The sequence below is a fragment of the Carcharodon carcharias genome, chromosome 14, assembly GCF_017639515.1.
Source record: "Carcharodon carcharias isolate sCarCar2 chromosome 14, sCarCar2.pri, whole genome shotgun sequence".
In the NCBI taxonomy this organism is placed as follows: domain Eukaryota; kingdom Metazoa; phylum Chordata; class Chondrichthyes; order Lamniformes; family Lamnidae; genus Carcharodon; species Carcharodon carcharias.
The window spans coordinates 137,007,010-137,033,431 of record NC_054480.1 but is presented as its reverse complement, the minus strand read 5'-3'; the positions used below and the strand labels follow the sequence as shown (position 1 = coordinate 137,033,431).

At 50.5% G+C, this 26,422-nt stretch overlaps 1 protein-coding gene across 8 annotated transcripts in view; it reads right to left on the bottom strand.

The window, feature by feature from the left end:
* LOC121286860 (transducin-like enhancer protein 4) overlaps positions 1-26,422 on the bottom strand; it is a 214,085-nt gene that overhangs the window by 11,795 nt on the left and 175,868 nt on the right. For all 8 annotated transcript variants that reach the window (XM_041204006.1, XM_041204012.1, XM_041204008.1 and 5 more), the window contains 3 exons: positions 10,180-10,256; positions 5,851-6,100; positions 452-699 (listed from right to left, as the gene is read on the bottom strand). In XM_041204006.1, coding sequence (XP_041059940.1) covers positions 452-699; positions 5,851-6,100; positions 10,180-10,256 — 575 coding nt within the window. The remainder of the gene's footprint in view (positions 1-451; positions 700-5,850; positions 6,101-10,179; positions 10,257-26,422) is intronic.

Genomic DNA, 26,422 nt, shown 5'->3' with positions numbered 1-26,422 from the left:
GGTACTTTTTAAAAGAGTTTAAAGTTTCTGCCTCTACCACTAGTGCTGATCATCCCCAGCAATATTCCAACATTTTATCCCTTTTGTGTAGAGTTCCGAAATGCACTAAGCTTTTGATCCTGGCATTGCTCGTCATTAACTTTGGCTGCTAAATATCCATAATATTAAATTAAATCAGTCCCCGGCCAAAATCTCACCCAGGGACATCTTAAAGGCAAATGCACATGTGCAGGCACTGGGTGAGGATCAAGGACAAGCTCTGCTTTAATGGCCATCATCCAACTGATTATCCTACAGCTATTCATTGGGAAGGTTCTCCTATGAAGAATGGCGACCAAGGAATGACACTGGAGGCTGCCTTCACCTGAAGAGCCAGGGGTTACTAACTTTAGGAAAAAACATAAACAGGATACAAAGATGGCAGCTATCCACATTCCTGCCCACATCTTACCTGACCAGGGTTTGATTATGCAAATCCCATACAGCAATGTTGCCATCACTGCAGCACGAGAAACAGACTTTAGCGTCAGGACTGATGGCTAGTGCGTAGCAAGCGGGGGCCGATGACGTCAGTTCAGCTTTTATGCGTGGAGTCGGTGCCGCCAGATCCCAGATTGAAAGCGTGCTGGCCTCGCCGCCTACTATCAGCGTTCGGCCATCAGGGAGAAGCTTGCAGGAACGGATATAGTTGTCTCGGTTCTGGAAACATAGGATTTGGCAATCGTGAGGTGAGCTTGAAGGTCCCCTACGATGGACTTCTATTTTAACTGGTATTGTTTGTCAGCAAGAAAACACAAATGCGTTCTGCACTTCTGAAAATCTATCTTTGGTGAATAATTCGGAATAAGGTAGAGTTCCCCTACCGACCCTGTCACTGAGGAGCTTAAATCAGGGAAGACCCAGGTTCGATCTCCAACACTGTTCCTTTACTAATTTCAAGAGTGGATGAGCGACAACAACAATAAATTGCATTTATGTGGCAACTTTTAACTTGGTGTTTGTCAGGCGCGTTCAGCAGTGCAATTAGGGTTAGGGATGGGGAATTCATCCAGATTTCCTGCCCCAATTGCTGTCCAAAAATCTCTGCTGCTAAACTCTGCAATGTTTTGATATTCGTTAATGGGAAGTGAGGTTTTCCTTACCAGGAAGTTACCCCCAAAGGGTGTGACTGAGTCTGGGATGCGCTGCAGGGTTTGGAAAATCTATCAACTTTGAGAGATATCTTACTGGGACACACTTCAGGTATGTTATTCTTCATAATTGGCATTGAGTGGGACAGCAGAACTGAGTACGTTATCTGGGTTGACTGAGGGAATGATTCACGGCCATTCTTTTGATGATAAACCCAAGGTCCCTCCCGTCCATAAAGGATTCTACAGCCCCATTCAAAGAAGAGCAGGGGTTTTTCTGATGCCCTGCCCAAAGTTCCTTTCTCAAACACATCAAAATAGACCAATAGGTCCATTACCTAACTTATAGTTACTGAGACTTTGCTCTATGTAAATTGACTGCATCGTAACAGCGATTATACTTCAAAAGGTAAGGTGGTGTGTGTGTGAGGCGTTTGGAGAAGAAACCTTCCAAAATCGAGGGTTTTTTTGTATACTGGAGGCTTTTCTCACCAGGGGTAGGTATATTTTGTTTCTCTTTTCTTTTTAATGGTGCCAGCCATGGCTAACTAGTACACTCATCCTTGAGTCAGAAATGTGTGGGTTTAAGCCCCACTCCACAGTCTTCAACACAAAATCAAGGCGAACACTTTAGTGCAGTAATGAGGGGGTGTGGCACTGTTGGAGGTGCCATCTTTTGGATGAGATGTTAAAAAGAGGCCCCATCTCCTCTATCAGGTGGATGTAAATAATCCCATGCTACTACTTAAAGAAAACCAGTCAAATTCTCTCTGGTGTCTTAGCCAATGATCATGCCTTAACTAACATTGCTAAAATAGATTATCTGGTCATTATCATACTGATGTTTGTGGGAGCTTGCTGCGCCCAAATTGACTATATTACAACAGTGACTACACTTCAGAAGTACTTCATTGACTGTAAAGCACTTTGTCACATTCTAAGGTTGTGAAGGGTGCTACATAAAAGTATTTTTCTTTTCCCACTTTTAATTGTTATTTTCCATTGTTAAAACTGCTGAAATAACATCAGTTCATATGTGCTGTGACAAGTACATGAGGGCAGGTTAGAGCTGATATTGAATGTTATACGATACAGCTTAAGTTCTGTATACAAGAACACCGACTTGTATTTATAGCACCCTTAACATACTAAAATGCCCCACTTGACATTATTTTGACATCAAATTGGCATTAGACACATACAAACATATGAACACAGAGCAGGAGTAGGCCATTCAACCCCTCAAGCCTGCTCCACCATTTAATAAGATCATGGCTGATCTGCCTTCTTGAACCTCTGCATTCCATGTGGTATAGGTGCTGTTACAGTGTTGTTAGGAAGGGAGTTCCAGGATTTTTACCCAGCGACAGTGAAGAATCGGCGATACATTCCCAAGTCAGGATGGTGAGTGACTTGGGGGATGGAACTTCCAGGTGGTGGTGTTCCCATCCATCTGCTGCCCTTGTCCTTCTAGATGGTAGTGGTCAGGGTTTGGAAGGTGCTGTCGATGGAGCCTTGGTGAGTTGCTGCAGTGCATCTTGTAGGTGGTACACACTGCTGCTACTTTGCATAGGTGGTGGAGGGAGTGAATGTTTGTGGATGTGGTGCCAATCAAGCGGGCTGCTTTGTCTTGGATGATGTCAAGGTTCTTGAGTGTTGTAGGAGCTGCACTCATCCAAGCAAGTGGGGAGTATTCCATCACACTCCTGACTTGTACCTTGTAGATGGTGGACAGGCTTTGGGGACTCGGGAGGTGAGTTACCTGTCATACGATTCCTAGCCTCTGACTTGCTCTTGTAGCCACAGTATTTATATGGCTAGTCCAGTTCAGTTTCTGGTCAATAATAACCCCCAGGATGTTGATAATAGGCTACTCAGTGATGGTAATGCCATTGAACGTCAAAAGGCAATGGTTAGATTCTCTCTTGTTGGAGGTAGTTATTGCCTGGCACTTGCGTGGCATGAATGTTACTTGCCACTTGTCAGCCCAAGCCTGGAGATTATCCAGGTCTAGCTGCATTGGCAAATGGACAGCTTCAGCATCTGAGGAGTCATGAATGGTGCTGAACATTGTGCAACCATCAGCGAGCATCCCCACTTCTGACCTTATGATGGAAGGAACGTCATTGATGGAGCAGCTGAAGATGGCTGGGCTGAGGACAGAGGGTCATAGGGCTAGAGGAGATTACAGAGATAGGGAGGGTGAGAGACCACGGATGGGTTTGAAAGTAAGTATGAGCGTTTTAAAATCAAGGTGTTTTATACTGGAGGCTTTTACCGCTGGAGTAAGCTACTTTTATTTCTCTTTTCTTGTTGCTCATTGGAGGTTTCTCAGAATATTTTTTCACTTCCTTTGGTTACTTTGCTGCCAGGCACCAGATGGCCTAACATCTCATCAATGTGAGAAAAGACTGAGTAGAACAATAACTCTAACACACCCACCTGCAATTTCCTCTGACTAATAGTGGGACAGCAGCAGTATAGCAAAATGCATTGGGCACAGGCTTCACTGCCACCCTCCACCCCATTACGTTTAATGGGAGAATGAAGTGCAAGTGTCTCCATCGATGAGCCACTCATGGAATTATAGTGTTCCAAGTCTCATATTGAACTAAAACGTAGGATAAAGAAATAAAGACTTGCTATATCGCTTTTCACAACCACAGGATGTCCCTAAAGCACATTTCAGTCACTGAAGTACTTTTAAGCATTGTTGTCACTATTGTAATGTAGGAAACACAATAACCAATCTGCACACCATCCACCATCTGCATCTTGGAGAGAAAGACAGAATTAATGCTTCGAGTCCATATGCATGAAGAAGAATCATACAGACTCAAAACGTTAACTCTGTCTTTCTCTCCACAGATGCTGTTAGACCTACTGAGTTTTTCGAGCATTTTGTGTTTTTGTTTCAGATTTCCAGCATCTGCAGTATTTTGCTTTCATCAGTTTTAATAATGTTGGTTGAAGGATAAATCTTGGCCAGGACAGTGCAGAACTCACCTGCCTTTCTTTAAAATAGCACCAGTGGATCACTCACCTGAGAAATGAGACATGGCCCTAGTTTAACTTCTCATTCAAAAGGTGGCACCTCAGGCACTCCCTCTGTACTGCACAGAGAGTGTCAGCCTGGACTATGTGCTCAAAAGCTCCTGGGGAGGATCTTGAACCCACAACCTTCTGACTCAGAGACAAGAGTGCTACCAGGTGAGCCACAGCCAGCAGGGTGTGCTACTTGTGCACAAAAAAAAAAAACAATGGAATGGATTAGCCCAGTATCGAGAATCCTGATTTTCTGGTAGACTTAAGTGAAAGACATTTGGGCAATTCGAGCCCGTTCATAATTGCTGCAGATCTGCAGCACAAAACTGCCCAAAATTCAATAATAATTGACAAAGAGGACACTGGGATCATGGTGCAACCAAAAGAAAGTTCACATTGCATCAGATTTTGCTACTGGATTTGGAGCATCATGTTGGGGGCTGAGTAGTGGGACTGGCCCACACGGTACCACATCTAGAAAGAGGTCAGTCAGTGTCCCCAGATAAAGGACACACATTACCATGTTGGGTGCGGGTCGTTCTTCAGAGGTGGGACGGGTGCCCACCTGAAATATAAACTTGTCCACTTTTCACCATTGATACTGACTGACCTGCCGAGCGTTTGTCCAGTGCTCTGTTTTTGTTTGAGATATCCACCAACTGCATCTTGCTCTGTGCCGGGAATGATGAATCCCAGCACTGTGTCCAATGTAGGAAAATCTTGCATTCCCAGCACAATGAGGGGAACATGAATGCACCGCTGTCTGAGACAAGGCCACGGATTTCCAGTGAATACTGCTCAGCTCTCACAGATCAACCAGCAACTTGCTGTTAGTCAATAATCTGTTGCATTGACGTGGCAGAGCTGCCCCACTGTGCAGGACCAATGCACTGTATCATAGAGTAATAGGATGTAGTGTCAGTCCTGGGACATAGTAATTGCTGCCCAGATGCGAGTAGAAGCAGGGCACTGTGCACCACCCCATACAACAAGAAGTTAGTTTTAGAGCTTCCTTTGGTTTCTATGCTTCTCCTAATAAATAGGCATGTCTAAGAGCAGGGGGGCCTCCCAAAGGCCTAGGAATGGCTTTTCTGCTTGACATCTTGGTTGGGGAAAAAGTAGAGAAAGACTGGAAAATAAATCTTGCTTCAGCCCTTATAGCAGCCTAGCTGTTAGTAGAGCTTGCATTTCTAAGTCACGGGTTGTGGGTTTAGGATGTACTGCAAAGATATCAGCCCATAATCCAGGCTGACACCATCAGTGCGGTACTAAGGGAGTGCTGCACTGCCAGAAGTGTGCTCTTTTAGACAAAACTTTAGGCCGGTCTTAATCAGGGGAATGTAAAGGATCCCACGGGAATATTCAAACAAGAATAGGAAGTTTTCCTATAGTGTCCTGGCCATCATTTCTCTTCGTCAGCACTGCTAAAGCATACTAACTGATTGGGTACCTCATGTGCAGTGGTGGAATCTTGCTATGCACACTGACTGCCACAATTGCTTACGTAGCAAGAGAAACCACACTTTAAAAGATATGAAGTGCTCTAGAATGCCCTTAGGATTTATTAAGGGCAATAAATGTTCATTCTTCATTTTTTTTCTGTCATAGCTAGTGCATGATATAGACCATATAAAGATTAACAGATAAATTATGAATGAGGCCGATGTTGTCTTACCAGGCAGTCGAGCTGAGAGACAGGGCTTTTGCTTCCAGGTTGGCTGATGTCCCACACCTTGACGCACCCTTTGCCCCCCGTGTACACGTGCCTCATGGGGTTGCTGACAGTAACGGCACACACCACCTCCCCATGATTCAGGTTGTTGATCTGCCGAGCGTGCCGAGGTATCCCTGGTCCAACCAAAGCATCGTGAGGGAACGGGACAGGCTGCATCTGACTGTCAGCACTGACGTGGAAGGAGTAGGCTCTGGGAACAAAAGGCCGGAATTTAAAATAAAACAAAAGCAAACAACCCTATTATAAGCATCAACTCTAGCCATTTAACATTCTTGGGGTTTTATCAGCCAAGGTACCCATTTGGTGGACCTGTAAACAGTGTGGACCCAGCATGGGCACAATTGGCTGAATGGCCTCCTTCTCAGAGTCACAGAGTCAATTAAGGCACAGGAGGTGGCCATTCGGCCCAATAAGGCTATGTCAGCTCTCTGCAGACTAATCCAGGCAGTTCCATTTCCCCCGCTCTATTCCTGTAGCCCTGCAAGTCTATTTCCTTCAAGTGTCCATTCAATTTTCTTTTGAAACCATTCATGATCTTCCACCACCCTCATGGGTGGTGAGTTCATTACCACTCACTGCATTAAAAAGGTTGTTCCTCACATTCCCCATGCCCAAAACCTTAAATCTGTGTCCCTTAGTCCTTGTACCATCAGCTCATGGGGACAGATTTGCCTGTCTACCTTCTCCTAACCTGTCATAATCTTGTATACCTCTGTCAACCTCCTTTGCTCCAAGGAGAACAACTCCAGCTTCCCCGACCCAACCTGGTAACTAAAATCCCTCATCCCTGAAATCATTCTGGGAAATCGCTTCCGCACCCTTTCAAGGACCCTCACATCCTTCCTGAAGTGTAGTGACCAGAACTGCATACGACAATAATTTTTGAGCCGTAAATGATTCCATGTTTCTACCACTGGCTGAGGTAGCTTGTCTTTAAATGATATTGGGGAGCTGCAAGCAGCCACGGTGCTGCTTTGTTACGGAGTTAAACATTTCAGACAAGGTTCTCACACCGATTGATGTCGGGCGGCCCTTGCTGTCTGCAAACATCAGATGAAAGCCATTGAGAGGCCGGCTTTGTTTCCCTTCATGGTCAAACAGCACGTCAGGAATCTCTGTCAAGGTTCATCTATGAACAAGATCGGCCTCATGACCTGCTTATTATCAATAAAGGCTAGAGGTTCAGTTCTGCCCAGATTGCAGTAACGTGTCCATGATTTGGGTTGGAGATTCTTTTGTTAATTAACCCTCTTAAATCTGATACAATTCTTAAAGAATTTCCACAAAAGACCTGACTGATAATTGATTTGCAAAGCCCAGAACAATCAGAATTTAAACCTGTGCTGAGAATTTCAGTGATTGAAGTCACAGTATATGGTAGCAGTATCTAGTTAAGATAGATTAGCACTTTCATTGAAATCATGAATATTGGTATTTCTATAAACACAATATTGCACTCATTATTAACAATTATACAGCTCAATTTTAACCTGCTGACATAGTCAATATGACTGGTGAAATATCAGGGCCATGTATGTGTATCATATTCCTATTTTTGCAAAATTCCCCTCTTACAACAAGGACAATTGTTCATTGATTCTCCTAACAGGAATATTAAGTGGCCTGGATAGCGTAAGCCTAGAATGGTAGTCCAGTTTAAATCAGCAAAGAAAGAATCTGAGGATGAAAGGAATAAAAGGTTACAAAAGGTGAGAGGAGGTTTGTGTGGAGCATAAAGGCAGGCATGGACAAGTTGGACTGATCGGAATGCCTCTATGCTATCAAAATGTAAGAAATTAGGCCGTATATATTTTAAATAAGTGATAGTTTTTAATCAGACATTAGGGAGAACTCAGAAGTGTGAGAAACGTTTGGAACAATTTGATAGGTGAGGTAGTAAAGGAGAAAACATGAATGTGGGACATTCACCATGAGGCTGAATGCTGCAGTGAGTTTGAAGACCATGGAGGCCCGTTTCTTGTCCTTAATTTTTTAAAATGTAAACCACAGATCCAAAGTGTGTAAAGTAGCAGGTGGTATAGTGGACTAATAACCAGAGACCCAGGCTAATGCTTTTGGTTCAAATCCCAACATGGCAGCTGGTGGCTTTTGAATTCAATTAATAAATCAGGAATATAAAGCTAGTCTCAGAAATGGTGACCATGACAACTATCAACAAATGCTGCAGAAATCCATCTGGTTCACTAATGTCCATTTCAGGGAGGAAATCTGCCTTCCTTACCTCATCTGGCCTACATGCGACTCCAGACCTACAACAATGTGGTTGACTCTGAAATGGCCCACTAAGCTACTCAGTTCAAGGGCAATTAGGGATGGGCAACAAATGCTGCTCTTGCCAGCGACACCCATGTCGCATGAAAGAAAAAAAAACCTGTAGTACAATTTCAAACATATTTTCAGCCAGGAGATACTCTAATTTTGTGAGGAGGTATACAAAGACACAGTCAAAATAGCACAATGAGTTGGCCTTGCACCTTTGGGATTGTTAAAGGTGGAAATGGATGTGTGTAAAAAGTGCATAAATTCATTGGAACTGGCAAGAAAACTGTCAAAATGAACCGTCAAAAGAAACTGTTAATACCATCTCTCAAGCTGTCAGGTCATTTAAAACTCCTGCCCTTTAAATCCTTAAAATAATTTTTTTTTTTTTTTAAATCATTCACGTATGTGGGCTCGCTGGCTGGGCTAGCATTTATTGCCATCCCTAGTTGCCCTTGAGAAGGAATGTCTGTAATGTTAGAGAAAAAATAATTTCTTTCTATTTTACCCTGTTGACATAAGCCTGGGGGCTACCTTTACTGCATCTGTGCTACATGACTAATTTCACAACCTTCCATTCTCACAGTAGGGTGCCTTCCATTGCACAGTTTGATTGACAGTTCCAAGTGCTTATAGACTCTTTGAAATGGGACTATGAATTTTAATGCTCGTTTTTATAAGGGACTCGGCACTTGAAATGAAATTTTTGTTCTTATAAGGGGTTATGTAGTTAAAGAAATGTAAATGTAATGAATGGGTTTTTACGAATGAGAATGTTTAAAAAAAAATAAAGTCTGCCATAGACACTTAGAACTTCATATTATTTCATCTCAGCATGGCTCCTGAGGTCTGCCATGGTAGATACTGGGAGAGCTGGCATGGTAAGGGCACAGGGCAGTGGTTAGGAGAGCACAGAGCAGTGGTTAGGAGAGCACAGATTGATATGAGTTGGGTAGAGGGCATGAGAGATCATGAGGGAGGTGAGAAGAGGGACATAGGTTGGCATGGAGGGTTATGGGGTGGGGCATGGGGAGTATGTGGGAAGGTGAGGGGGTGAAGGCTGTTTATTGTTTTAATACTTTTTAAAAAAAACCTTTGACCAAGTACCGGTGCACTGAGGCAGGCCTTCCGCTCAGCCCACCTCCACACCCAGCAGCCTCTGCACTTGTTCCGGGGGCAGCTGTCACAACGCCCAAGAGAACTGCGCCACCCCCAGAACGAAAATCCCAACTTCCGGGACATTTCTCCCGGGTCAGGTTTGCGCAGCGGATAACATCCCAACTCTGCACTCCTGACCCAGGTGTGAACATTCAGGCCAATGTGTCCAATCAGCGCTCTAGGTACTCTCCCTGTCTGTTTGCAAATGGGACTGAAGGGAAGACCCAATTAAAACAAGTATACAGTGCCTCAACATCCTGTCCCCTCCATCCCATCCTTTCACCTTTCTCCATGCCAGAATATCCTGCCAGTGCTGACTGGGCAGCCAGGAGCCCTTGACTGGCCTCTGGTCCAGAATCCCCAACTCTCGCTTTTCTTCTGCTCTCCCAGTGCTACACGTGTGCTGTATTCAAGGACGCATGGTCAAAATAGCGCAATGAGCTGATCTTGTGCCAAAAGGGGAGGTTAGTTAGCTCATTCCTTTGCAGGCTTGAACAGGAACGCTGTTCATGGACCTGGCTGATTGGCCCCTCAACTGGGGATTTCAATGAATAAAAAGGTGAAGTTCTACTAATAATTCCAAATGATTCTAAAGCTGGTTTCCAACTATGTAAATGTTCGACAGGCATCATATCTTATGAACACAGGTTGCCATTGTTGGAGAAAGGTTAATTCCCAGAATTCAGGCCTCAAAAGCCTTAACATTGTAACCTTACAGCGAGAGAGAGAGAAAACAAAGATTTCAAAAGAAGAGCTGCAACTCAGGTTCCGAGAAATCAGGAGGTTAGTTTACATTGCACGTTCAGTATGTGGCCCAGTAACGAAACTCACGGTTTTCCCCCAGGAATCGTGGGCAGACTAGGAGGAAGTCCTGAAGCACGCATATGAGGATGTGAGTCAAAGGCAACCTGAAAGCACAGAAATAATTTGTGTCAGCTGCGGGTAGAATTGCCACACATATCAAAGCCACTGGAATGTGGTGAAGATTGCATTAAAAGGTCAGCAAAGGGGTAAACATTCTGCATCTCCCTCAACCGAGAGTGATTCTGGCAGCGCACCCCATCCTCCCCCAAGTTAATCTCCCTGCACTGTCCACGTGAATGTCTATCAAACAATCTACTGTTACATGTAAATACAGTAGCTGGGGAGCAGTTAACATTTTATTGTAGCACAAAATGCTGGCTTGGAGGACAAATCAAATCTAGTTCTGCTGTTCTCTAATGCATGTGAATTATGGGTTAACTAGATGGGCACACCTTTGGAGCCTAGTTGTGGATCTAGCCCTGATTGGTGAGATGAAAGCCTCCTGCGTCTGCTTGTCTGTAGAGACCCTGTCCATTTCCTATTGGGTATGAAGCCACATCTAAATTTGGCACTAAACATTGGCAATCTCATTGACAGAGGAATTAAGGATACTGGGCATGGAGAATTTCAAACTTGCGCTGTATTGGGGGTGCTCTGCTGAGGTTGGGCTGGGCGGAAAAGGCTCTACACTGCAGCTGGCTGTGTGACACAGGGCAATGTTAAGGCAAGTTGCAGGAAACTAGTGATCCCTCTAAACTGAGTGCCTGTGCAGCCGTCCATCAAATACCGTGCACTTAATCATTACAGCTCGCACCTTCTGATGGTTAAATGAGGATTACTAATACCCTGCGCCACAAGAACTGGTAGAAACCCCCCCACGAAAGGAAATTAACAGACGAGAGCCAAGTCTGACATAATGAAGCAGTTGGGATCAACAGCCAAAATTCACTTGTGTCACTTCCTGGAGCCTGAAACTATGTCAACACTTGTCTTTCATGCGGCTCGCTCGTTAACCCTCCCTCTTGTCACTTCCCTCCCACGACCACACCGCTCGCCACCTCCCTCCCCGATTCTCCCGGCCTCCCTACCGCTCGCCTCCTCCCTCCCCGATTCTCCCGGCCTCCCTACCGCTCACCACCTCCCTCCCCGACCTTACCGCTCACCACCTCCCTCCCCGACCTTACCGCTCACCGCCTCCCTCCGATTCTCGCACTGGGCGCCTCCCTCCCCGACCACTGCCCCTCTTATTGCGCCTCTCCTGAGCCCTCGTTCACAGCAAAGAGAGTTGTTAATTCTTATTGGTTTGTTGTTAATGAGAGTTGTTAAGTTATTAAGAGTTAGTAAGAGGATATTTAGACCAGTTACTATCACTGACCTACTCATTCTGCTGCAGCTAATTTTGCAGAAGTATTAAAAGGAAGATTGATCCTAAAGACATTTGATACATTAAGAACACAAGGGCATGTCTCAGGAGTTTGTGAACAAATTTGGATTCCTAGCCCAGGTCTCCAAATAATAATGCAAAGGTTCTTGTGAGGTTATCTCATGGGACATTTTAAACCGTGCGTACTTCCAAGTTCTACCTCTCCCCAATTTACTTTCGTATGCATTGTGAGAGACGGGTTACTTAAAAAATGGTGAACCAGGTTATGACTTCACAATTCATTATTTTGAATTTTTTAAAAAAACTGTAGTTAGAATAAATGCCACCTCGTCCCCTAAACCTACCTCAATAGTCATTCTCCAACCTGGAATTCTATTCTCTCTTGAACAAAACGCTCTCTTTCCCCAATTCCTAGGTGCAGTTTCCCCCTTTCAATATTCACGTAATTTACGGGGATGCTGTGTCTCGCTGCCCTTCCCCCTCCAGCTCACAAAAGCCAACCTATCTCCAAATTCGCAGAGACGCTTCACATCTGCCTGATTACGTTTGTCGATGTGAAGAAGTGACTGAGCTATTCTCCTCATTATCCACAGCGGTTTTTTTAAGTCAAGAAAACACTCAGTAAGCTGAAAAAAATTAAAAGCTGCCCTTTCCACATGTTCTATCAATTCAAAATATGAGCCTCCCTCGCTCTTTCAATTTTTCAGTTTGTCAAATTGAAACAAAAGGTCCTCATTTTGTCTTGAGCCATCACAACCAATTCAACTTTTCCACCATTAGATGACCAAAATACAGGCTACAATATAACAACTAAGAAACGCTTATCTCATGTATCATAGTGTCGTGGTTGTGGTACTGAACTTAAAACCTAGAAGTCATAGAAACACACGAAATAGGAGCAGAAGTAGGCCATTCGGCCCCTCGAGTCTGCTCCGCCAATCAATAAGATCATGGCTGATCTGTTTGAGTTTCAAGTTATACCTTCCCATCTACCCCAGATAACCTTTGATTCCCTTGCCTAACAAGAATCTTTCTATCTCTGCCTTAAAAATATTCCGTGACCCCATTTTCCACTGCCTTCTGTGGCAGAGAGTTCAAATGTCACCGTGGTAAATTTAAAATTGAATTCAGTAAATCTGGTAATTTGCAGACTAGCACATTGTCAGTGGTTGGTGTTATTCTTTCTTCTTCATATGGTGGTTTATTTTATATATATATTGTATTTGAGGTTATTTTTAATACTGGTGGAGCACATCTGCACATGACCTTGATATTGGTACATATAATAAAATTCATTCCGCACATTGCTGGCAAATATTAAAGGGAACATTGCAGGAAACCCTTCAGAAAATGCTGGTTTAACATTCCGCCTGATGCTTTTCTCCAGCAACTTCAATGAGGAGGGTAAACACAATTCTACCAGAATTCCAATGAGTGGGGCCATTTTAAATATTCATTCATGGGTGTCGCTGGCTGGGCCAGCATTTATTGCCCATCTGCAACTGTCCTTGAGAAGGTGGTGGTGAGCTACCTTTCTGACCTGCTGCAGTCCCTGTGGTGTAGGTCCACCCACAGTGCTATTAGGGAGGGAGCTCCAGGATTTTGACCCAGCCACAGTGAAGGAACGGCGATATATTTCCATGTCAAGATGGTGAGTGGCTTGGAGGGAAACTTGCAGGTGGTGGTGTTCCCATGTGTCTGCTGCCCTTGTCCTTCTAGGTGGTAGAGGTCACGGTTTTGGAAGGTGCTGTCGAAGGAGCCTTGATGAGTTGCTGCAAAGCATTTTGCATATAATTCACACTGCTGCCTCTGTGCGTCAGTGGTGAAGGGAGTGAATGTTTAAGGTGGTGGATGGGGTGGCAGTGAAGCAAGCTGCTTTGTCCTGGATGATGTCAAGCTTCTTGAGTGTTGTTGGACCTGCACTCATCCAGGCAAGCGGAGAGTATTCCATCACACTCCTGACTTGTGCCTTGGGTTTGGTCCAAATTATTCCCAGTGGATCTGGAGAGCTCTCAGTATTGACAATGGGGAACAACAGCTCAAAATATGTTTCATTCCCATCCAGTGACCCCTCCACAAAATTCAAGTAAAAATAGTAAACGTGCAGACCCGACATATTTTGTCAGTCCAGGCTTTCTCCTTAGACTTTCTTCTTAGCTACAGAGATGCGCCTGAATTCCACTTAATGTTTTTCTCCAACATCTGGGCAGCACCAGAAACCTTGTAGGAGCAAAACATGAATCGAGCCTCTCTCTTTGAGGTTGCCAATTCACGGAATCACAGGAATGTTCGGCGCAGAAGGCAGCCATTTGACCCATGTCTGCACCAGCTCTCCAAATGAGCAACTCACTGAGTGCCACTCTCCTGCCTTCTCCCTGTAACCCTGCACATTCTTTTTTTTCAGGTCACAGTATAACTCCCTTTTGAATGCTTCAATTGAACCTGCCTCCACCACACTCTCAGGCAGTGCATTCTAGACCTTAACCACTCACGGAATCTTTACAGAGCAGGAGGGGGCCATTTGGCTCATTGAATCTGCCCTGGCTCTCTGAAAGACCATTCTACCTAGTCCCGCTCCCTTAACTTATCCCCATAACCTTGCACATTCTTCCTTTTCATGTAGCAATCCAATTCCATTTTGAATACCTCAATCGAATCTGCCTCCACCACCCTCTAGGGAAGTTTGTTCCAAACTCCAACCACCCTCTGGGTGAAAAAAATTTTCCTCACATCACTTTTACTCCTTTTGCCAATTATTTTGAATCTGTGCCCTCTCGTTCTTGATGCTCTTGAGTGAACAGTTTCTCACTATTTACCCGGTCCATACCCCTCAGAATCTTGAATACCTCTATCAAGTCTCCCATCAGCCTTCCTCTCTCCAAGGAAAACAGGCCCACCCACTCCAATCTATCCTCATAGCTACAATGCTTCATCCCAGGAATCATTCTTGTGAATCTCCTCTGTACTCTCCCCAGTGCCTTCACATTCTTCCTCAAGTATGGTGCCCAGAACTGTACTCCAGTGCCAGTTTCTTACACAAACTCAACATGACCTCTTTGCTCTTGTACTCAATGTCCCTGTTAGTAAAGGCCAAGATACTAAGTGTTTTATTAACTGCTCTCTCAACATGCCCTGCCATTTTCAATGACTTATGGACGCAAACACCGAGGTCCCTCTATTCCTGTGCCTCCTTTAGAGTTCCTCCCTTTATTTTATATTGGGTGGAATTCTCCAAGCCTGCTGAAAGGATGGCGCGACCTGCTTCAAAACAGGCAGGTTGCGATCATCCACTCAGCCCATCAATAGCAGCCACATTCCCACCATTGGTCGGCGGGGAGTTAATTGTAACACATCAGCATAGGATTAAAAAGCCATTCCCGCCAGGCTGTTGGAACCCCGCCATATTGTCCACCCACTTTGGCGGGAAAGCACGTTGATGTGTTTCACAACAGCGCCCAGGCGACATGCACTTGGTGTCCTTCACTTTGGGGGAGCTGAGGTGAGTGAGCAGCAGCGTTCTCCACAGCTCGCCTGCTGTTTACAGGCCTCAGGGGCACTGGGGGGGTGGGGGAAACAGATGCCTGGCCCCAGAGGCGACTGCTGAGGGGAGTGTGTCTCCAGGGGCAAGTGCCAGCCACTGCTGACACTACTGGGGGCGGGGGGGGGGGGGTGCGGTGTGGGATGTCCGGGTGCAAGTGCTGGCCAGCCTCGGAGGTGAGTATTGAGGGGGGGGTGGGTTGGGGTCAAGGGCTGCCCTGGTGCTGCATCCCGCAAGCAGGCAATCAAGGTGGGGGGCAGAGTAAGCAAGGAAAGTGGCCACGCATTAGGGACACGTGTATAAACTGACCACACCACTGCAACTGAGACAGGTCAGGTGTAGCCACAGCGATATGATGGGGGTCAGGCTCCTAGATTGCCCAACCTCGCAAGCAAAGCAGAGGACAGCTTGCTTGTGCCCTATGATCAGGGCCATCTCAGAGACGCAGCCATGAAACTTTAGATGCATTTGATGGTGTGTCCGCCTTCAGCACCTCAGCCCTTCAGGAGCTGGTGCACAGCATCACTGGTTGCTGATGCTGGTGTGATGGGGGCCAGCCCCACCTTAAAGTTGCTGAGAGCACACAGAGAGAATGAGAGACCTCTGTGGCGCCTGTCCTCTACATTCTGGCAGCAATGACCAGCACCACTGAGGTGCAGGCATCAGTAGTGTTTCCAGGGAGTGTGAGGCTGGACCATCACTGTGGTCTGAAGGTTGCACAGAGCACAAGGGAGAGACCCTAGACTGAGACGCCTGCCTTTTATCTTGTGCAGAAAGGTTTCAACATCTGAGTGACAAGAACACTGCTCATCAGAGCAAGGAGCCACAGGTGGAGTAACATTCTTAGGAGTTTACTGACAATAGTGAACAGCATGTACAAGTGATCAACACCCGTGCCCAAACTGTACAACTACCTTTGGCTTGGGCTTGGCCTAAATAGCCAAGTGGTTATGGTACTGGGTTTGTAACCCTAAGATCAAGAGTTCAAATCTCACAATGGCAAACTATGAAACAATGTAACTTCATCTGAAATAGATGGAAACGGGTTTGTACTCGAAAGAGTTACAGTTTCACCACAACCCTGTTTTAGCTTGGCCTAAATAGCCAAGTGGTTATGGTACTGGGCTTGTAACCCCAAGATCAAGAGTTCAAATCTCACAATGGCAAACTATGAAACAATGTAACTTCATCTGAATAGGAACAGATGGAAACGTGTGTGTACTCGAAAGAGTTACCGTTGGCTTGGGCTTGGCCTAAATAGCCAAGTGGTTATGGTACTGGGTTTGTAACCCCAAGATCAAGAGTTCAAATCTCACAATGGCAAACTATGAAACAACGTAACTTCATCTGAAACAGATGGAAATGGGTTTGTATTTGCAAGTGGGCTTGGCCTAAATAGCCAAGTGGTTATGGTACTGGGTTTGTAACCCCAAGGTCAAGAGTTCAAATCTCACAATGGCAAACTATGAAACAATGAATGTGTTTGAGTGAGTTAAAACCTTGAGTGTCCAGGTCGCAGCCGATGCCATCCAAGACCTGAGAACGGTCGTGCTCGGACCCGACGTTATTTTGGGTCTTGAGGTGGCCCAGGTGCGCGGTGGTCTTCCGTCTGAACGTTCCCCTGTTCGGACAGAATTCCACATTGGCCCCAAGCCCCGAACCCTCCCTCGGGTGCTGGTGCCCCGCAATATGAGCCGCCTCGGGGACATGCCCTCTGTGCCTTTTGGCACGGCAAAGAGGGGCTTTTTGTACGGACTGCTGCTGCACACCTTCCATTTTCTCACCCTTGTCCGCCACCCGGACATGTCCTGGCATGCCTTGTTGCCGTCCGGCGGCGGAGGCCCCCGATGGGAGGCCCTCTACGGAGGTGTCCTCCCCCTTTCTATTGGGGACCTGGGTTGGAGGGTGTTGCATTTAGCAGTCCCCTATAATAAGAGGATGCATAGGTTCACGGACTCTCAGGACACGTGCCCTTTTTGCGGTCTTGTGGAGTCCGTGGACCATGTATATATAGGGTGTTGTAGGCTGCACTCCCTTTTTAGTTATTTGAAAAACCTTTTATTGATGTTTTGCTTGCACTTCAGCCCCACGCTCCTGATCTATGGGCACCCGGTGCGGAAGCGGGTCGGGAAGGAGGAGGACCTCCTCGTGAATCTGCTCCTGGGCCTGGCCAAGTTGGCCATTAACAGGTCCAGGCAGTGGGCGATCGACGGGGGAGTCCCGCCTGATTGTTTGTCCCTCTTCCGCGGCTACGTTCGCTGCTGGATGTCCCTGGAGAGGGAGCACGCAGTGTCTGCTGACACGCTCGAGGCCTTCCATGCTCGGTGGACACCGCAGGGACTGGGGTGTTTTCTTGACCCCTTTAATCACATTTTGATTTAAAGTTTGTAAGATTCCTTTAAACTTTGTCCTTGGTTTTACAGCTGACCTGAATTAGGGGCTGTGCCTGATTTATCCCAATTTTGTTGATTTGGTTTTCATTTAAAAGATTATCAAGAGTTCACCTTCTTAACGATCTTGTGGAGGCAATTGTGGATTCAGTTGGTTTCCTGATACTGAGGAGAGAAGGTGTGTGGTGTTGCTGCTCTTCAGTGTTTCAACTGTTTCTGCTGCTGCCTTTGGGGTTGTTGCTTCTGCTGTGTGCTGCTGCTGGACCTGCACTCGAGGGTGTTTGCTGCTGCTGCTGGACCTGCACTCGAGGGTGTTTGCTGCTGCTGCTGGACCTGCACTCGAGGGTGTTTGTTGCTGCTGCTGCTGCTGGACCTGCACTCGAGGGTGTTTGCTGCTGCTGCTGCTGCTGGACCTGCACTCGAGGGTGTTTGCTGCTGCTGCTGCTGGACCTGCACTCGAGGGTGTTTGCTGCTGCTGGACCTGCACTCGAGGGTGTTTGCTGCTGCTGGACCTGCACTCGAGGGTGTTTGCTGCTGCTGGACCTGCACTCGAGGGTGTTTGCTGCTGCTGGACCTGCACTCGAGGGTGTTTGCTGCTGCTGGACCTGCACTCGAGGGTGTTTGCTGCTGCTGGACCTGCACTCGAGGGTGTTTGCTGCTGCTGGACCTGCACTCGAGGGTGTTTGCTGCTGCTGGACCTGCACTCGAGGGTGTTTGCTGCTGCTGGACCTGCACTCGAGGGTGTTTGCTGCTGCTGGACCTGCACTCGAGGGTGTTTGCTGCTGCTGGACCTGCACTCGAGGGTGTTTGCTGCTGCTGGACCTGCACTCGAGGGTGTTTGCTGCTGCTGGACCTGCACTCGAGGGTGTTTGCTGCTGCTGGACCTGCACTCGAGGGTGTTTGCTGCTGCTGGACCTGCACTCGAGGGTGTTTGCTGCTGCTGGACCTGCACTCGAGGGTGTTTGCTGCTGCTGGACCTGCACTCGAGGGTGTTTGCTGCTGCTGGACCTGCACTCGAGGGTGTTTGCTGCTGCTGGACCTGCACTCGAGGGTGTTTGCTGCTGCTGGACCTGCACTCGAGGGTGTTTGCTGCTGCTGGACCTGCACTCGAGGGTGTTTGCTGCTGCTGGACCTGCACTCGAGGGTGTTTGCTGCTGCTGGACCTGCACTCGAGGGTGTTTGCTGCTGCTGGACCTGCACTCGAGGGTGTTTGCTGCTGCTGGACCTGCACTCGAGGGTGTTTGCTGCTGCTGGACCTGCACTCGAGGGTGTTTGCTGCTGCTGGACCTGCACTCGAGGGTGTTTGCTGCTGCTGGACCTGCACTCGAGGGTGTTTGCTGCTGCTGGACCTGCACTCGAGGGTGTTTGCTGCTGCTGGACCTGCACTCGAGGGTGTTTGCTGCTGCTGGACCTGCACTCGAGGGTGTTTGCTGCTGCTGGACCTGCACTCGAGGGTGTTTGCTGCTGCTGCTGCTGGACCTGCACTCGAGGGTGTTTGCTGCTGCTGCTGCTGCTGCTGGACCTGCACTCGAGGGTGTTTGTTGCTGCTGCTGCTGCTGCTGGACCTGCACTCGAGGGTGTTTGTTGCTGCTGCTGCTGCTGCTGGACCTGCACTCGAGGGTGTTTGTTGCTGCTGCTGCTGCTGCTGGACCTGCACTCGAGGGTGTTTGTTGCTGCTGCTGCTGCTGCTGGACCTGCACTCGAGGGTGTTTGTTGCTGCTGCTGCTGCTGCTGGACCTGCACTCGAGGGTGTTTGTTGCTGCTGCTGCTGCTGCTGGACCTGCACTCGAGGGTGTTTGTTGCTGCTGCTGCTGGACCTGCACTCGAGGGTGTTTGTTGCTGCTGCTGCTGGACCTGCACTCGAGGGTGTTTGTTGCTGCTGCTGCTGCTGCTGGACCTGCACTCGAGGGTGTTTGTTGCTGCTGCTGCTGCTGCTGGACCTGCACTCGAGGGTGTTTGTTGCTGCTGCTGCTGCTGCTGCTGCTGGACCTGCACTCGAGGGTGTTTGTTGCTGCTGCTGCTGCTGCTGGACCTGCACTCGAGGGTGTTTGTTGCTGCTGCTGCTGCTGGACCTGCACTCGAGGGTGTTTGTTGCTGCTGCTGCTGCTGGACCTGCACTCGAGGGTGTTTGTTGCTGCTGCTGCTGCTGGACCTGCACTCGAGGGTGTTTGCTGCTGCTGCTGGACCTGCACTCGAGGGTGTTTGCTGCTGCTGCTGCTCCTGCACTCGAGGGTGTTTGCTACTGCTGCTGCTCCTGCACTCGAGGGTGTTTGCTGCAGCTGCTGCTGGACCTGCCCCTGTGGAGCAAAAGGAGAGAGAGGGAGAGAAGAAGAACAGCTTCTGTTGCTGCTTCAGGACAGGAAGGCCAGGAGGCCAGGACTGTGTCTCAAAACAACATCCTAGGTGGGTGTCCAACGTTATTGTTTGTGTAAGGTGGGGGCAATAAAGGACTGTGTTTTGTAGGGGGAGGAAAGAAGACTGCAGGAAGGTTTGGGGAAGGAAGAGAGGGGGGTGTGTGGTTAAAACCACCTTTCTGCTACCCCCCCGCCCCACCCAGCCCTTTCCCAGTAAGGCCAGCGGTGGCTGGTGAAGACATCGCCTCCCCCTGCAAGAAGATCATCAGGCCCCCACCCAACGTCCACCTTTCATTGGAGACACCCACCTGGACTCTTCCCTTTCCCCTCCTGTGCCTCCCTGTCCTTCACTCCACTCCTCTCCCTCCTCTCCTCTCCTGTACAAAAGGGGGAGGTTATTACTACCTCTCTCCCTAGGGAGGAACATTGTACATTTAAAAAAAATATATATAATTTAAAAAAAAAAATGGCCAATCCTTCCCAGGGTGGGCGTGGCTCTGGCCCTAAGGCCAGTTCAACATCTCCTGTGGCCGGGCCCTCGAGGGCTAATGTGGAGGCGGCTTTGTCACCGGTGGCAGGGCCAACAAAAAAGACCTATGAGGGGGTGGTTGCTTCTGCAGCTCCTGCTGCTCCCGCTGCCCTGTCGCCATTCCGTCTCCTCACCAGGGCCCTCGGGGTAAAATGCTACGCTCACCCTGAGATGACTATTGAGGCCTGTGTAAAGGCTATGGCTGGGGTTGTCGGCCCCTCAGCCATTGTTGCGGCCTCAAAGATGTATGGGAGGGCCATATTTTTCTTGAGGTCCGAGCGGGCGGTGCAACTCGCCCTGCAGAAGGGGCTCACTGTGGGCGGGACTTTTCTGGCGGTGGATCCCCTTGAGGCCACCGCCCAGAAGATTGTTATTTCAAATGTCCTGCCCTTTATACCATGTGGGCTCCTCCTCCCCCATCTTAATAGGCTGGGGGAGGTCAGGTCAGGGGTTGCGCCAGTCCCGCTTGGCCTCAAAGACTCGGCCCTCCGCCACGTGTACTCCTTCCGGTGCCAAGTTTTCGTCCGCTTGGCCCAGGAGGAGTGCCTGGAGGGGGCCTTCTCAGTTAATTTTGAGGGGACCGCCTATCGGGTCTTCTGGACCGCGGAGGGCGTGCGGTGCCATGCCTGTAAGGAGGTGGGGCACGTAAGAAAGAACTGCCCCGCCTCCAAGGCCACAAGCCCCACCCAAGCGGCCGCGGCTGGCACCGCCCCTCCTCCCCCCGCCACCACTCCATCTCCCTCCACTCAAGGGGAAGCGACCCCGGCAGCAGCTGCCATCTCGGCTGCCGGTGAGGCGGGGGGAGAGCCCCCGCGCCGTGAGAAGGCGCGGAGGAAGACCCGAAATTTGGAGGCGGCCCGTGAAATGCCCCAAACCCCCCAAACACCTGGAAAATCCGGCTCGGGGGAAAAAACATCATCCGGCCCCGGCATCGTGTCCGCGTGTGCTCCCGGGTCCGTGGGCGCTAAGGCGCCGAGTGCTGGGCCCGGCGTCGTCCCTGCGCGTGCTCCCGGGGCCGGCAGGGAAAAGACACGGGACCCCGAGCCAGGGAAACAAACATTGAAAACCCAGAGGGTGGAGTGTCCGGGAGGGCTGGACAAGGAGGAGGGGGCCTCGGAAATGGAGGTCTCCCTAGCCCCCAGCCTGACCCGGAAGAGACGTCACGCTTCGGAGGAGGAAGTGGGCGACGCCCAAACTGAAGAAGTTGGGTGTGTCCCTTCCCCTGATGAAGAGGTGGTGGCGTCTCCACCCAGTAAAACCTCGCCCTGCCCTCTGGGGGAAACCGAAACCCCTACCCCTATCACTGTTCCCCCTACCAGTCTGCTGCAGTCCCCTGAACAGGGCCCCTCGGGGGTCACTGAGGGCGCCTCCCTTGTGGTGGTGTCCGTCTCCAGTGCACTTAATACCCCCGAGGTACCTTCTGGCTCGTCGGGGGACTGCAGCTTGGAAATTTTAAAAAATATAAATGGGTCATTGGGTGGCGGCGAAAAGGAGGGCCTTCCCGCTCCCTCCCAAACCTTCGCACCGGGCGTCCTAGTTTTAGGTCAGGAGCTTGTCCTGAGCTCCCCGGACGACCCGGTGCCGGGAGGAGAGCAGGCATCAGAACTGCCGCTGCCCTCTGACCCAAAACCTTTAGAGGAGACCAGAGAGGACTCCTCTGGCCTTGATCCTGGGGGTGGGATCGAGGCACAGATAGAGCCAGCTGGCAGCTCCGAATCAGCCCCCGTACTCAATGCAGGGGAGGGGTCGGAAGCTGGAGGCGACGACCCGGAGGAGGACGGGGTGTCCGTGGTAAGCGCTGGAGATTACGCTGAGTTGCTCTCAAGCGAGGCGGTGGATCCCCTGGTGCCCTCCACTGACTCCCCCCTCATCCCCCCCAAGGGAACTCCGGGACTTTTTGGCGAGTCATCGCGGTCGCCGAGACAGGGTTCAGTTGGCCTTGGACCGGTGGCATTCTTTTCCGCTGGTGTTCTGGTCCACTCGCGAGGCTCTCAAGGCTCCCGAGTTGGATAGGAACGCGCGGCGGAGGGTCCAAACATTTCTCGCTGGGCTCCTGAAGGAGAGGAATGACTAAAAAGTCCTCTTCTTTTTAATGACTTAAGGTGAAGGTTTGATGTACCTTTGACAATGAAGACGACTATAGCCAGCCTCAACATCCGTGGCAGCAGGGACGCACAGCGCAGGTTCCAGAACTTCTCGGTCCTCAGGGACGGGAAGTATGCGTTGTGCTTCCTGCAAGAAACCCATACCGTTCCGGGAGACGAAGCCACGTGGCTCCTGGAGTGGCGAGGGGGGGTCTACGTGAGTCACCTAGCCTCCAATTCGGGCGGGGTGGCTATCTTGTTGGCCCCGCATTTTCAGCCGGAGATCTTGGGGGTCAAGGAGCCGGTGCCAGGCCGGTTGCTGCACCTGACTGTGCGTCTGGGGGGGGGCAGTGCTTCACTTTGTGAATGTGTACGCTCCCCTGGGCACGCAGCAGCAAGCGAGCTTCTTTGAAGAAGTGTCCACTCATCTCGGCTCCATCGACGCTGGCGAGTGCATCGTCCTCGGGGGGGATTTCAATTGCACCCTCGGGGTCCGGGACCGTCACGGTACCCCGCACTGCACGCGAGGTGTGAGTAAGTTGCGGGACCTGGTCAGGTCCTTCGACTTAGTGGACGTCTGGCGAAATCTCCATCCTGACTCCATCGTGTTCACCTTTGTGTCACCTGGAGTCGGAGCGTCCAGACTCGACCGCCTTTACGTTTCGAAGGCGTACGTGTCCTGCGTTCCAGCTGCTTCTATACAGCAGGTTCCGTGCACGGACCACCGTCTAGAGTGGGCGGAGCTCACTTCGTTCTGCGCTCGGACGGGGTCCGCGTACTGGCATTTTAACAACCTGTTGTTGGAGGACCAACGGTTCCTGGACTCGTTCCGTCGCTTCTGGGCCGGCTGAAGAAGGAAGCGGGGAGGCTTCCCCTCCTTGAGGCTATGGTGGGACGTGGGCAAGACTCACATCCGAGTTTTCTGTCAAGAGTACGCGAAGGGGTCGACAAAGAGACGCAAATTCAGGGTCAAGGAGTTGGAGAAGGAGGTGCTCGACCTGGAGGCACGTCTCCGTCAGCCCGACGCGGACCCGGCCCTGCGGTCGGTGTACGATGAGAAGAAGGGCGCGCTGCGGGACCTGCAACTGGTCGGGTCTCGGGGCGCGTTCGTGAGGTCGCGGATCTGTTTCCTTAAGGAGATGGACCGTGGCTCTCCCTTCTTCTACTCGCTGGAAAAAAGGCACAGGGTCCGTAAGCAGCTCCTTACGCTGCTGGCCGACGACAGATCCCTTGTCTCGGATCCGGAGGGCATCAGGGCCATCGCCCGAGATTACTACACTGCCCTGTTCTCTCCGGATCCGTCCAGTGAGGAAGCTTGCAGAGTTTTGTGGGAGGACCTGCCGCAGGTCTGCCCGGAGTGCGCCGGAAAGCTCGACTCCCCTATAAGTCTGGGGGAGCTGACCGGCGCACTCGACGGTCTTTCTAGGGGCAAAACCCCGGGACTAGACGGGCTGACCGTGGAGTTCTTCAGGGCGTTCTGGGACGTCTTGGGGAGCGACTTCGCGGGGGTCCTGGGGGAGAGCATTGCTACCGGGGAGATGCCCCTTTCGTGGCGCAGGGCCGTGATTGCCCTGCTGTCGAAGAAGGGGGATCTCCGCCTTCTTAACTGGCGCCCGGTCTCCCTCCTCAGCACGGACTACAAAATCTTCACCCGAGCCATGTCTTCTCGGCTCAGCACCGTGCTGGACCACATGATCCACCCTGACCAGTCCTACACCGTCCCGGACCGAACCATTTATGATAACATCCATCTGGTCCGGGACATCATCCACCATTCCCAGAGGGCTGGTCTGTCGAGCGCCTTCCTGTCTCTCGATCAGGAGAAGGCGTTCGACAGGGTGGATCACGAATACTTACTCGGAACTCTGCGAGCTTTCGGGTTCGGGACGCATTTTGTCGCCCGGATCCGACTTCTGTACACCGCCGCGGAGTGTCTAGTGAAGGTTAACGGGTCCCTGACGGCGCCCCTTCGCTTTGGGAGAGGGGTACGTCAGGGCTGCCCCCTGTCTGGCCAGTTGTATTCTATTTGCGTGGAGCCTTTCCTGCGCCTCTTGCGGAGGAGGTTGTCGGGATTGGTTCTGCGCGGGCCGGGCATCGGGGTGGTCCTTTTGGCTTACACCGATGACGTGCTCCTTATGTTTAGTGACCCGGCTGACCTGCGGAGGATGCGCGAGTGCCAGGAGGTCTACTCTGCCGCTTCTTCTGCCAGGATCAACTGGGGTAAATGTTCTGGACTCCTGGTCGGTCAGTGGCAGATGGATCCCCTACCCGAGGAGCTCAGGCCTTTCACCTGGAGCAGGACCAGCCTCCTCTACCTGGGGGTCCATCTCTGCCCTGCTGAGGAATCCTGGCCGGCAAACTGGCAGGAACTGGAGACGAAAGTCACCGCTCGCCTGCGGCGCTGGACAGGACTGCTCCGAGTGCTATCTTACCGGGGTCGAGTTCTGGTCATAAACCAGCTGATCGCCGCCATGTTGTGGTATCGGCTGGTCACTTTGACCCCTCCCCCGGACTTTGTCACAAGAATCCAGAGATTGTTAGTCGACTTCTTCTGGGACAAAAGATTGCACTGGGTCGCTGCCGAGGTTCTGAGTCTCCCGCTTAGGGAGGGTGGTCAGGCGCTAGTGTGCCTACGCACACAGGTGGCGACTTTCCGCCTTCAGACCCTGCAGCGATACCTCTACGTCGAGCCTCCTCCTAGATGGTGTGCCCTGATGACGTATTTCTTCCGTCAGGTGCACGGCCTGAATTATGACGTGCAGCTCCTGTTTATAGAACAGCTGGGCCTCGGTGGCTCCTTGCAGGCGTTGCCCGTCTTTTACCAGGACCTGATCAAAGTCTGGAAAGTGGTCGCCTCGCGACGCAGCTCTCCCCCGTCAGGAGTAGCGGCCATCGTCAGAGAGCCGCTGCTCAGGAATCCGCCCCTCCGTCCTTTTCAGTGGTTGGCGGAGAGGAGGGCTGTGGCCGCAGGGGTGACCAGGATCAGGGACGTGCTGGGTGGCGGAGGACTGGGCTGGATGCTCCCACAGGAGTTGGCGCGACGCGCGTCTGTGTGTCCAGGTCGCAGCTGATGCCATCCAAGACCTGAGAACGGACGTGCTCGGACCCGACGTTATTTTGGGTCTTGAGGTGGCCCGGAGCGTGATGGTCTTCCATCTGAACGTTCCCCTTGCGGACAGAGTTCCACATTGGCCCCAAGCCCCGAACCCTCCCTCGGGTGCTGGTGCCCCGCAATATGAGCCGCCTCGGACATGCCCTCTGTGCCTTTTGGCACAGCAAAGAGGGGCTTTTTGTATGGACTGCTGCTGCACACCTTCCATTTTCTCGCCCTTGTCCGTCGACCGGACACGCCCTGGCATGCCTTGTTGCCGTCCGGCGGCGGAGGCCCCCGATGGGAGGCCCTCTACGGAGGTGTCCTCCCCCTTTCTATCGGGGACCTGGGTTGGAGGGTGTTGCATTTAGCAGTCCCCTATAATAAGAGGATGCATAGGTTCACGGACTCTCAGGACACGTGCCCTTTTTGCGGTCTTGTGGAGTCCGTGGACCATATATACATAGGGTGTTGTAGGCTGCACTCCCTTTTTAGTTACTTGAAAAACCTTTTATTGATTTTTTTTTGCACTTCAGCCCCACGCTCCTGATCTATGGGCACCCGGTGCGGAAGGGGGTCAGGAAGGAGGAGGACCTCCTCGTGAACCTGCTCCTGGGCCTGGCCAAGTTGGCCATTAACAGGTCCAGGCAGCAGGCGATCGACAGGGGAGTCCCGCCCGATTGTTTGTCCCTCTTCCACGGCTACGTTCGCTGCCGGATGTTCCTGGAGAGGGAGCACGCGGTGTCTGCTGACACTCTCGAGGCCTTCCGTGCTCGGTGGGCACCGCGGGGACTGGGGTGTTTTGTTGACCCCTTTAATCACATTTTGATTTAAAGTTTGTAAGGTTCCTTTAAACTTTGTCCTTGGGTTTTACAGCTGACCTGAATTAGGGGCTGTGCC